This window comes from Mustelus asterias, chromosome 6 (assembly GCF_964213995.1).
Source record: "Mustelus asterias chromosome 6, sMusAst1.hap1.1, whole genome shotgun sequence".
NCBI lineage: Eukaryota > Metazoa > Chordata > Chondrichthyes > Carcharhiniformes > Triakidae > Mustelus > Mustelus asterias.
The window spans coordinates 44290691-44303046 of record NC_135806.1 but is presented as its reverse complement, the minus strand read 5'-3'; the positions used below and the strand labels follow the sequence as shown (position 1 = coordinate 44303046).

Below are 12356 nucleotides of genomic sequence, written 5' to 3'. Positions count from 1 at the left end.
CAGTCTTCACTGCGGCCATGAGTCAGCGTGCTAGTGAGGTGAAAGGCTCAATGGAGGACGGAACAGAATGCCTCCAATTAATGTTAAGTCTTGTATTCTTGACTTGCACCAGTACTGGTCAAATTTATATCATTTTGACCTTTTGATAGACAATGAAGATAACTTTTTTAATGCTCCTCCTGAGCTGGATTTGCCTGTAGCTGCATATATCCTTTAATTAAACAGTTCCTTTTCCTTTCAGCTTTGTGTTATTTTCATACTTAAGTTAGATATTTCTGGTTGAGTTACTGACTAATTCCAATTATGCTTCAGACAGTCGTACAGGATCTGTTTAAAAAGACTTGCATTTGTATAGCAGTTTTTAAAACCACCGGACATCTCAGTGTTCTGTAGATAATGAAGCACTTTTGAAGTGTAGTCGCTGTTCTGATGTTAGAAGTGCAGCAGCCAATTTGTTTCTAAACAGCAAGATGATCATGACCAAATAATCAGTTTGTTTTAGTGAGATGCTTATTGAGGGCTAACATTGGCCAATACACCATGGATAACTCTTCTTTGAAATAGTGCTGTGGGATCTTTTATATCCACCCAAGCAGGCAGATGGAGTTTAACCTCTTGTCCGAAAGATGGCACCTCTGACAGTGCAGTACATCATCAGTAATGCATTGAAACGTCAGCCTAGATTTCTGCGCCCTGGAGTCGAGATTGTCATCAACTGAGCCATGGCTGACACACACGGCTTAACACTAATACGTCATCACTTTGCATTGATCTTATTTTGCAGAACTAGTTCAGTCTGGCTGCAACTCCATTTTGAGAATACATTTAAGGCAATTTTCAAGCATTGTGCAGGGTTGATAGGTCAAGAATGATAAAGATGGATGGTTATCACAATTACAGGATGTAATTGTGACTTTGATTAGGGTCAATTCAGTGTTGAGACAGGTGTGCGGACACCTGATTGAAGGAGTTGAAGCATAGAGTTGCAGGAAGGTTTGGCAAGATCGGAAGGCACATTCCAGGAATTAGGAGAGGGAAAGGAAACAAGCACACACAGGGCTGCCACCATCTTCAGAGCCTCACCTCACAGCATCAATGAAGGTGTTTTATCTGAAGTTGTATGTTACGCTACCTTTATACCCGAGTATTCTTTTGAGGGCCAGGATCAATTCAAATTCCAAAGGAATATGAAAAATGGAAAGTAAAAACATGAAAACAGAATATACATCAAGATCACCAAAGTGCCTTTAATCCTAATTTTTGCATTTGAATGGATTAGCAGCTGCAACACCAGGGACCTGGAAGTTTTAGTTTAGGTTAATTAATGACTGATACAGGGAAGTGGGAGGCAAACATTTTGAAACTATGGGATGCATAAGATTTAAACTATATGAAAAATGATCAGAATTGAAGCCTATATTTTAATTTAAATTGTTTTGTGTAAATGTTTGTAGAACATTCCCCTTGCCACTCTAAAAGCATATGCTGAAGCGTTGAAGGATAATACATATGTGAAGAAGTTCAGTATAGTAGGAACCCGAAGTAATGATCCCGTTGCTATTGTAAGTATTGCATGTTGAATTGGTGTACCGTGGTAATTAGTATTATAATTTTGGAAGACTAATTATGTTTATTGAAAATGTACATTTTTTTGTCTAGAATATACCAGAGTGTAATTTTTTCTCAGACAAATTAGCTGGTAATATGATGTGAAATTGCAAGGAGGGGTAGGGGGGGTTGCTATTGTAGTGAATACTGATGAAGACTGTGACAGGTAAGCACTGAATTACATTAAAAAACTTTCCAGATGAGGCATGGAAATAGAAAATGAATTTCATAGGTAAATGTGAAGTGATACAGCTTGGCAGAAGGAATAAGGTGGCCACCTCCTCCTTGGGAATTAAGGCCATGATTCTTCCATCCGCGTCCACCACTTTTCTGGCGGGTCCGGCTGGGAGACGAGCATCTGCGGCCTTGAACAGGGATTTGCGAATGCGCCGGAAATGCATACGCATCTCCCAGAGCTGGTGAACAGTCGCCGGCCAGACCATGCTGGAAACCGGCAGCAAGGTAGGTCAGTAATTTAAATCTTTTATTAATCTATTTTAAATATGTAGATTTGTTCATTATCAGCACCTTTCGGGTCCCGATCGAATCTCCCACTCCGCCAGGAGTAATTCATTCCAGCAGGGTTCAGACTAGCTCCCAATGTTTGGAGAGCTAGCGGGAGACCCCGCCGGAATGAAGGGGGGCAATCGGGGTCCCCCAGGGGGTCGGGTGGCAGGGGGTGGTGCCCCCTGGGCATGGGCATCCTAGCAGTGGTAGCCTGTGCCCCCGGCACTGCCCAAAGAGCAAAGTGCCCATGCCCAGAGGGCACCTTGGCACTGCCCATCGGGCATCAGACAGTGCCAAGGGGGTGAGGCCTATTGTGGGTGGGGCCTAGGTGTGATTGGTGAGGGTGGGGGGGGTGGGTGCCACTGCCACTCTGCATTCAGATCAGTCTGGGATGGAGGGAGGGCAGTGATTTGGGGGGGGGGGGGGGAGGTGGTCTGCTAGGGGTGGGGGGGCTGCCTCCAGGGGAATCTGACCCGGGGTGTGGGGACGCGGTCTGCCGGGGTGGGGGGGGGGGGGGGGGGGAGGTGGTCTGCTAGGGGTGGGGGGGCTGCCTCCAGGGGAATCTGACCCGGGGTGTGGGGACGCGGTCTGCCGGGGTGGGGGGATTGCCACTGCTGGGGGGTGGGGCCTGGGCATCGGGGCGCTCCGGGATTGGGGGGGGGGGGGGGGGGGGGTCAGGGCTGGCCCGGGAATTGTTGTGGGGGCTGCGATCGGGCCGTGCGAGTGGGCTGGAGGGGCAGCACTGCTGGCCAGCCCGGGACCCCTGCAATGCCAATTAACAATGCAGACTCATTAAAAAATCCAAACAAAGCACTGAGTTGATTTCTTGAGCAATAGAACTCAAAAGCAGAGAGGTTATGTTAAACTCATATTGGGCCTTAGGCCATCCCCAAGAGGATTGTGCTCAGTTTTGGTCTTTGCATTACTAAAGGCTATAGAGGCACTAGAGAAGATGCAAAAATGATTTACAAGAATGATACTAAAACTGAGGGGTTTTACATATCAGGAAAGACTGAGGCTCTGCGATCATTAAAATGATGAAGGGTTTGATAGGGCAGACATAAGCGAAGAGGTTTCCACTGTGGAATGTGCCACCATATGGGATAGTTGAAGTGAATAGCATAGGCGCTTTTAAGAGGAAGCAAGATAGGGAGGAAGCAATAGAAAGAAATACTGATGGTGTGAGTTGAAGTAAAGTTGGAGGAGATTTGTGCAGAGTATGAAAAATATAGACCAATGGTCTGTTTCTGTACTATAAAGCTTTATGTAACACTGAAATTTGTGCTTCTATATTGCTTGCTGTTCAGTTCAAATATCACAATTGAAAACACTCAAACAACCTCAACATGTAAAGTACACCACTATCTAGATCCATTATATATCTGTAAAATCTTTGTCTGTGTTCACTTGATATCCATTATAAATGTCTGTGTCCACACTTATGATGGAATCTGAAATATGAACAGAAAATGCTGGCTGCACTTGGTGGATCAAGCAGCATCTGTGGAGAGAGGAACAGAGTTACTGTTCCAGGTCGGAGATCTTTCTTCAAAATCTTCAGGGCACTCAGCTAAAACTTTATCTCTGTTTCTTTCTCTAAAGATTCTGCCTGACCTGCTGAGTATTCCCAGCATTTTCTGTTAATGTTTCAGGTTTCCAACCTCCACACTATTTTACCTTTATATGATGCAAACTGGTTATGTAAGTTCTGTTTGTGAACAGAATTCCCACTCACCTGAAGAAGGGGCTCAGAGCCTCGAAAGCTTGTGTGGCTTTTGCTACCAAATAAACCTGTTGGACTTTAACCTGGTGTTGTTAAACTTCTTACTATGTAAACTACCAACATTGTAATGATATCCACCTGCCAATGGTGGCACTGCATCATCTCAATCTTGCCCAATTCAACCTCCTGCACCCATAAGGAAACTCTTATGCTTCAACTATTCAACTTCCCAAATTACTGTATGTTTTGCTATTTAGCTATTAATACCATCAAAATAAAATGTACATCAAATTGAAGTGTACAAAAATGGGGACAGAAATGTGTGACCTTAGAATGGGCACTGAAGAATGTCAGAGCAGCCTGTTGCAATAACCCTTGGCTCTCTAACACGGCTTCACTTAAAGATTGTGCTTGTCCTTGGCTCCCCTTCTAAAACATTACAGAAAATAGTAATAGTTACAAGTTTGGTATTTAAGAGCTTGGTTTTCATTTTGTGTCCCCACAAAACGTCTGTCCTGCTTTTCTGAATGGTTCAAGGGAGATTAGTTAATTTGAAAAATCTGTTTCAAATCTAGATATATCTCTGATCTTTCCACCTCCTCCCTCCTAACTTCACTATGAATATGCACCACACTTACAATAATAGCACACATATATATTCCTGTCTTCATGGGGAAGAATGAAGTTACAACACCAGTAATATCCTTCCATTCACTCCGAGTGATGCCACGACTGTGAAGATTTTCTATTTTCTGCTCTTAATTGACCCCTATTCCATTTGACAATTGCCCCAGGTAAATATCACTCCCTGACCTCTCTCCCTTTTGAAATCCAAGATTTAATCAGCCTCGTGAGACACACACGGCTGTTCATTCCAGATCCCAAGCGCGCACACTGCATGTCATGTTTGGTTATTTTGCCTTAAATCTGTGTCCTTTGGTATTCAATCCTTCAACCAATTTTAATAATTTCTCTTTATCTACAATGTATAGTACCCTCATGATTTTGAACAGCTCTATCACACCATCTCTCTGAATTCTCTTCTCTAAGGAGAACAATCCCAGTTTTTCCAATCTAACCATGTAATTGAATTCTTCATCTTTGATACCATTCCCCTCAATCTTTTTTTCCACCCTCTCTAAAGTCTTCACATCCTCCCTAAAGTTTGGTACATATAATTGAATACACTGCTCCAGTTGAGGCTGAACCGATGCTTTATAAAGGTTCATCATCACTATTTTTTGCTCTGTGCCTCTATTTATAAAGCACAGGATCCCATGTATCATTATAAATAATTTCTCAACTGAACATGCCACCTTCAACAATTTGTGCATATTCTCTTTGCACACCCTTTAAAACTGTACCTTTTATTTTACCTTTCCTTGCTAACAAAATGTATGACTTTCCACTTGTCTGCATTAAATCTGCCACACATCCATTAACTTATTTATGTCCTCTTGAAGTCCATCACTCTCCTCCTCTCAGTTCACAAAATTTCCAAGCATTGTGTCTGCTGCAAATTTTTGAATTGTGCTCCACACACCCAGGTCCAAGTCAGTAATGTGAATCAAAAAAGCAATTGTCCCAGTGCCAATCTTTAAGAAACCCACCAAATTCCTTCCTTCAGTCCAAAAACACCAATTCATCACTATTTTGTTTCCAGTCACTCGGCCAACTTCACACGCATGTTGCTCCTGTCCCGTTTATTTTGTAGGCTTCAACTTTGTTGACGAGCCTGTTTTGGATACTTTATAAAACACCTTTTGGAAGGCATGGCCGTATAGATCACATCAAACATCAACCATCTCTTTATTGGTTTAAAAAGACCCGATCAAGTTGCTTAAGCACAATTTCCCTTTAACAGATCTGTGCTGGCGTTCCTTAATTATCTAAACTTGCCCAAACTTGGGAGTTCTTTTCCAGCCAGAATATTGCTGGGAATTCCTCTCCAACTACAATATTACTGGAATTATTAATATTAACATTCAGCAACAATGCTATTCTGCACAGTTAGACTTCTGCAATAGTTCACTTTAGTGTCACATAAGATGTAAACAATGAGCTCAAGTTAAAATTGGTTAAACACCACATTTTAAAAAAAAATAGAGAGATTTATTATAACAGCTCTGGTCAGAGAAGTGAACAACCTATATTAAAGGGAGATTTTGTTCTGTGTGTTGCTATTCAACGGTTTCATTCCTCCTGACTCCTTTATTCTTTGTGTGCGCTTTGCTCCCTTTCAAGGCTTTTGCAGAAATGCTGAAAGTTAACAAAACGTTGAAGAGTTTGAATGTGGAGTCCAATTTTATCACTGGCAATGGAATCCTGGCTCTAGTGAAAGCTCTCCAGTACAATGACTCACTGGTTGAACTTAAAATTGACAATCAGGTAAGATAAGTATTTTAATGTTATATAATTGCTTCCAAATCATGTTGATATGACAAGCACTCAGAGCTTCGCCGGAGGTGGAGATCCTTTCATGGACCACTCTCAACCTATAGACATCCTGTTATGAGGAAACGGCTTTGTGACTTGTGCCACTGTTTGTCCATTACACTCCCATGAAGGTTTCCTAAATTAAAGGCACTATATAAATGCGAGGTATTCTCATATATGATGCATTTTTTTTCCTTTATTAACAGTGTCAGCAGCTGGGCAATAAAGTGGAAATGGAAATTGCAAATATGTTAGAAAATAATCCAACCGTACTGAAGTTTGGCTATCATTTTACCCAGCAAGGCCCAAGGCTTCGGGCATCAAACGCAGTGATGAGCAACAATGACCTTGGTAAGGAGAATGCCTTTGTTGCAGCAATAACGTTGACTCGGAAATTCAGAAAATGTTGTGTTTAATTTTTGTGATGCGTTTTACAGATTTTAAAGCATTTTGGTATCTGGACTAGATAATGCATTGTAAAGTACCAAAGAATCTTATAATGCTATTTACCATTTTGTAAATTGGAGTCAGTATTGGTGCTATACTTCCTTCACAAAATGTTGTTAAAACTGTTATAGGCTAACAATTTATTTCCTATTTCACTGCGTGAAAACTTCAAATGAATCTGTTACTTTAGTGATTCAGTTTCTGTTGATGCAAATTGTCAGTCGAACCCGATTAGCACATTGTCATAGTTATTTCATATATACAGTTATTTAAGCCACTGAAAAATGCCTCGGGGTTGTTTTTAATAGAATTGCTCCCGTTTTTGTTCAAGTCGAAGTTGTGATGGTCATCCTTGTAACTGAAGTCAATCATTCTCTTAGTGAAATAAACCTTTCAAAGCTGTTGGAATGCAGACTTCCATCCCTGGTTCCTCTCCTGGTGAATTCCAAATCCTAACTGCTGTTGCGGGAATTACTGAGCAGAGAATGGACGTTTCCCATAAGAAGAAAGAGAAAATCAGATGGCAGTTATTATAGTACTCTGTCAGAACCCTGTGTAACTGACTGAAAGTCTTCAGCCTGTCCTCTCAGACAGAAGCCAACATGTGACATGGGGAATCTTTTCAAACAGTAACAACACACATTTATCTCCTACCTTAAACATAGAAACAGATCACAGAAAGGGGAAATGAACACCAAACTTAAGTGGGACAGTTGGGAGAGGCAAAGGTACACTTGAATAGTTAGATTTGAGAATGCATTTAAAGGCAGAAAGATTGAAATTGAGACACAGATATTCAGGAGGGAGTTTCAGCAAGTAGGATCAAGTCAACTGACGGGAAAATTAAATGACTGAAAAGAACTACAGAACCATTTTGAGTATGTTTAGCATATGTTAAATTTTCATTTAACATGTGCCTAGAAGACGCTCCATTAGTTACTAAGGAGGGAGTTACAGCTCAGTCACCTTGGGGTCATATCTAAACTCATCCTTTGGTTTGGGAAATAGTAAATAGTGCTGTGGATGCTGGAAATCTGAAATAAAAAAAACAGAAAATGCTGGAAAATCTCAGCAGGTTTGGCAGCCCTTGAGGAGAGAAAAACAGAGTTAATATTGCGAGTCTGTATGACTCTTTTTGAGAGCCCTTAACGATACCCTTGTGAAAGAAATGTTTTCACAGTATTAAAACATTTCTGTTAATTTTGACATTTACCTGATTTAAAAAGTTTAGACAGCAATTTATCAATTATAAGTGGAGATAATTTGAGTCACGCTGCTGAGTGTAACAAGCAGTGGAGGCAAAGCAAGAACTTTTACAGTTGGAGAAAATAGTTTCCCCATAGTTTGTAATCTGCAACAAATCATGTTAAAGATTGGATGATATCTTGGCCTCAAAATGTCTGGGCAAAATGAGTCAGAGATTCCATTATGTTCCCCAGTTTATCTGTAACGATTGCTCAGGTCTGACCCCTGCTCTGAGATATTTGCTATGTTAAAGGTGTGTATAAATGAAAGTCATCACTGATTACAACAAGACAGTCACACAATACAAGAGTCCTCAGTTTCTGGAAAACATCAAGGAGGCACAATCTTGACAATATTTTGGGGGCAGGATGGATTATTTTTATCGAAAGCAAGCAATGCCATTGTGATACAGTTCGGACTTGCAAATTTGAGAGGGAAAAAAGCATTCATTTCAGCATTCTTAACGAGTTTCTTAAGATTCTCTGCAGCATCTTATTTTGCAGGTGTTCTCACCAATCCAATTTTTGTTGCAGCTCGCATTAACCGAGCAGATGGTTCCTGGTCTAGATACTCAGCTTTGGAACTGGAGGAGATATAAGTATTATAGTATTTTTTTGGTCGTAGCCTCCTTAATTGAAACCGCAGTGCTTTACACTGCCTTTTTGCTGGATCTACACCGACTTTTCCCCATCTCTGAGTGCAATCTTGTTCCCTTCCTTTTTCCTCCACTGCTTTTTGTCCTGCTTTCCTGGCTGACACAATTCTTCTTCCTAATTTTATCATTTTGGATATATCTTTTTTTCACGTGATTGCGTTAATTAGCAATTTTGTCTCTGCTGCAGTGAAACTCCTTCCTTGTACCTCAAGGTTTTCTTTTTCACAACTCAGAAATTGTTAACTGTGTTTGATATATATGTAAACTTTTTAATGAGCTGCAAATTACCCACATGGGAGCTATTTCACACATTAAACGTGGTAATTGATAGAGAAAAAAGTGTGCAATAATCAATATTTAGAATCACCACACCTCTCCTCGCATCAGCTGTTTCAGTAGAGTGCCCTTTCCTAAATAATTCTGTTTTCTTGCTAAACTTGTGCTTACTTAATTTTTGTATTACGTTTGGGAGACCAAACCTCCTAGTACTGACCAATGCTGAATGGAGACAGCATCGGGGGATCAGGCAGAGTGCCTGATTTATAGTCTTTCTGCTCAGTATTTTTTAATTGGTCACTCAATTCTACACTCCAGCAAGTCACACTCTATGTTGGAAAGAGGCCCTCAAAAAAAAAAGAAATCCTGTACTCCCGTACAATAAAATGCCTTCAGCAAGGAATTCTGCATTTTTAAATACTTCCAGTCAAGTGAACAGTGGTATATAAATTAATTGAATTCAGTAAATATTATCTGCATCATGGAACCACGCGAACAAAATGAGAATATTCTATCACCTTTAGCATCATTCCAAGAGGAAGTTTTCATATTTTATAAATGATTACACCTGCATTTTGGAGACAAATCTCAGAGATCACCAGTCTAATCCCCATTTCAAAGAAAGGCTCATATTTGACACTTTATTTTTAGTAACTTTTCTAATGTGTGGATGAGAAAGAATGCCTAATTCGGTGTTGATCTGTTCACTGTAAATATTAATCTCATCTCTCAGCTTCTCACCTCTGTTCCCTCTTTACAAACCAATAATTAATGGTTCTGTGTATATTTGGTCACAGACTGGAGTACCAGCAATGTTAGGCTATTTGACATCACTCAGACAGAAGTAATGGCCATTTGTTAAACTGTCAGATGGACTAGAAAACATTTTTATTACAGGGAGCAACTCTAAACATCTTGCCAAATATGAATAAAGGAATTAGTCTTCAGCTGGATCTGGGTGGCATTGATTTTTGGATTTTATTTGCTTTGTCAGCCCAGGATGCTGGAAGGAAAGCTTCAATCCTACACTGGACCAACATGAAATGAGTTTGGCCAGACCCGATTCATTCTGGTTCTGGGAGCTGCAGCATCCAGCTGTTCAGTCCATTTTGTGGACTATTGTACTGTTCTGTCACCACCTATGGAATCGGGGATTGACCACATAAACACCAGGCACTGGTTCACCTAGGATCCAACTTACAATCGGGCCAATGTGCTAGCTATTTTTGTTTAGTAAGAAAAGAACGACACATACAGTTGCTCATAATAGTATGGGGAGAATACTATTATTTTCTGAGAATAGCTTGTGTGGATAGTAGGGGTGCTTTTCTCTGAAGTTTCAGTTCAGGGATATTGCAGGGACAAAGTGGCGAGAGGGCTGTATGTTGCTTTGCTGAAGAAGCTGGTACTGGTTGCAAAAATATTCTGTTCTTTCACACTGACAAACCTCACCTTGATATTAACAAAACTTCATTTTAAGTGTAAATCTAAATTTCCTTTGAGGTTAATGCAGAGTGATTTTTGTTAAAAGAAATTGCTAATTAATGAAAGAACTTGCTGTTGAAAACGTTTCCAATGCTGGCAGCAGAGAATTGGAGGTCAGAAGGTTTGGCTGAAAGTGCTCTTGGTCACTTATAGGCTGTTTGAAAACACTTTTTAAATAGATGTGCTACGATGGAGTCTAGTGTCTGGTGTAAAATCCTGTATTTGTGTACAGCTAATTAAACTGAGGGAGTAATGCAGTGTAATTTTTTTTCTTAAGGCTTTTACACATAGTCATTTATATTTACTTGTATAGATAATTCCAATCAATATCATCACATTCATGATGTAATTCTTGTATTTTATGGTGTCCCAATGAAAATTGGACAATATTAAATAGTTTTGAAATTACATCGTTGAAAACATTAAGTGGTAGATACTTCCATCCAAAATGTTTTAACGAAGTGTGGGATCAATGGTTTTATGAATAGAGGCATAGAATACTTGAAGCAAGAAAGTTACAATAAAACCTTCATAAATGCTGGTTAAGAGTCAACCACATTGCTATAGGTCTGGCGTTACATGTACGCCTAACTGGATAAGGATGGCAGATTTCCTTCCCTATAGAACACTGAACTTTTGCAACAATCAGTGAGAGTTTCATGGTCAGCAATATTGAGACTAGCTTATTATTCCAGATTTATTAATTGAATTTAAATTCCGCCAGCCGCCACGGTGGAATTTCGACCTGCGTCATCAGAGCATCAGTTGAGCCACCATTTCCTCCACCATGTGAATATAAAACATGGCGTGATGATGTTGGGTCAGCAATACAACATTATCAACATTATATTACACAAGGCCAACAAGCATCGAAATTGGAAGCCTGCCACCCATTTTCAAATCACCAGTTAACAAGCTATTGAGCTTGGTGAAGAGCCAGTTGTATGGGATTTTTCATTGCCAGCTGCATCAGACATCAGACAGGAAAAAGTTTGGGAGTGTTTTATGGCAGTTATAAGGAGGCGGTACAAGGGTGGAAGAAAAGGCCTGGTGGACTATGGCTGCATATAGCAGCAGATTCTGCTGTTGAAGGTAGCAGCGTCTGTATGTTTTTTGACATTGTAAATTAACCTTTTAGAGCCCAATAAGAAATATAGAGAGATTTAGAGAGCAGGGAGCTTTTGCATTTGTAGCTATGATGGACTTCCTGTTCACATTATAACTCCTCTGCCACCTGACCTCCCGGTCTAGACTCCAGATTGGGCTTGAAGCCACCATTCATGCTGCCAATCAGCCACCCTGCCATTGGGTGGCCGCTCATTGTCCTTCCAATACTTGATTTGACGATCTGAAATGGCAGAGGGGCAGACCATTCAATTTCCGTTCTGTCTCTCTCAGCTCATTCTGCCTGTGGCTGCTCTTCAAAAAAAAAACTGTCCAATTAGTCTCTCCCGATCCCCTGCTCTCTTTCCCCTTAGTCTTGAAAACTTTCACTGGTTCTCCTGCCAAGTACTTTAAGTTTGTGCACTCCAATTGAGCCGTTTGTCAGTGGAAACAGGTAATCCTTATTTACTCATCAAAATCCTTCACGATTTTGAACAGCTCTATCAAATCTCTCCTAAACCCTCACTGCTCGAAAGAGATGAAACCCTGTTTCTCTAATAAGACCATAAGACCATAAGACATAGGAGCGGAAGTAAGGCCATTCGGCCCATCGAGTCCACTCCACCATTCAATCATGGTTGATTTCAACTCCATTTACCCGCTCTCTCCCCATAGCCCTTAATTCCTCGAGAAATCAAGAATTTATCAATTTCTGTCTTGAAGACGCTCAACATCTCGGCCTCCACAGCCCTCTGTGGCAATGAATTCCACAGACCCACCACTCTCTGGCTGAAGAAATTTCTCCTCATCTCTGTTCTAAAGTGACTCCCTTTTATTCTAAGGCTGTGCCCCCGCGTCCTAGTCTCCCCT

General features: G+C 40.7%; 2 protein-coding genes across 3 annotated transcripts in view; one reads left to right on the top strand and one right to left on the bottom strand.

Annotated features, from left to right (window-relative positions):
- Positions 1-12356, top strand: part of tmod1 (tropomodulin 1) — an 84499-nt gene that overhangs the window by 64091 nt on the left and 8052 nt on the right. The window contains exons 7-10 of one of the 2 annotated variants that reach the window (XM_078214253.1): positions 1455-1562; positions 6083-6226; positions 6481-6625; positions 8500-8564. In XM_078214253.1, the coding sequence (XP_078070379.1) occupies positions 1455-1562; positions 6083-6226; positions 6481-6625; positions 8500-8564 (462 nt within the window). The remainder of the gene's footprint in view (positions 1-1454; positions 1563-6082; positions 6227-6480; positions 6626-8499; positions 8565-12356) is intronic. The other variant, XM_078214252.1, reaches the window with a different exon arrangement.
- Positions 6672-12356, bottom strand: part of tstd2 (thiosulfate sulfurtransferase like domain containing 2) — a 66010-nt gene continuing 60325 nt past the window's right edge. Inside the window, exon 11 of the mRNA XM_078214249.1 lies at positions 6672-7195. The gene's annotated coding sequence lies outside the window, so the exon portion shown is untranslated. The remainder of the gene's footprint in view (positions 7196-12356) is intronic.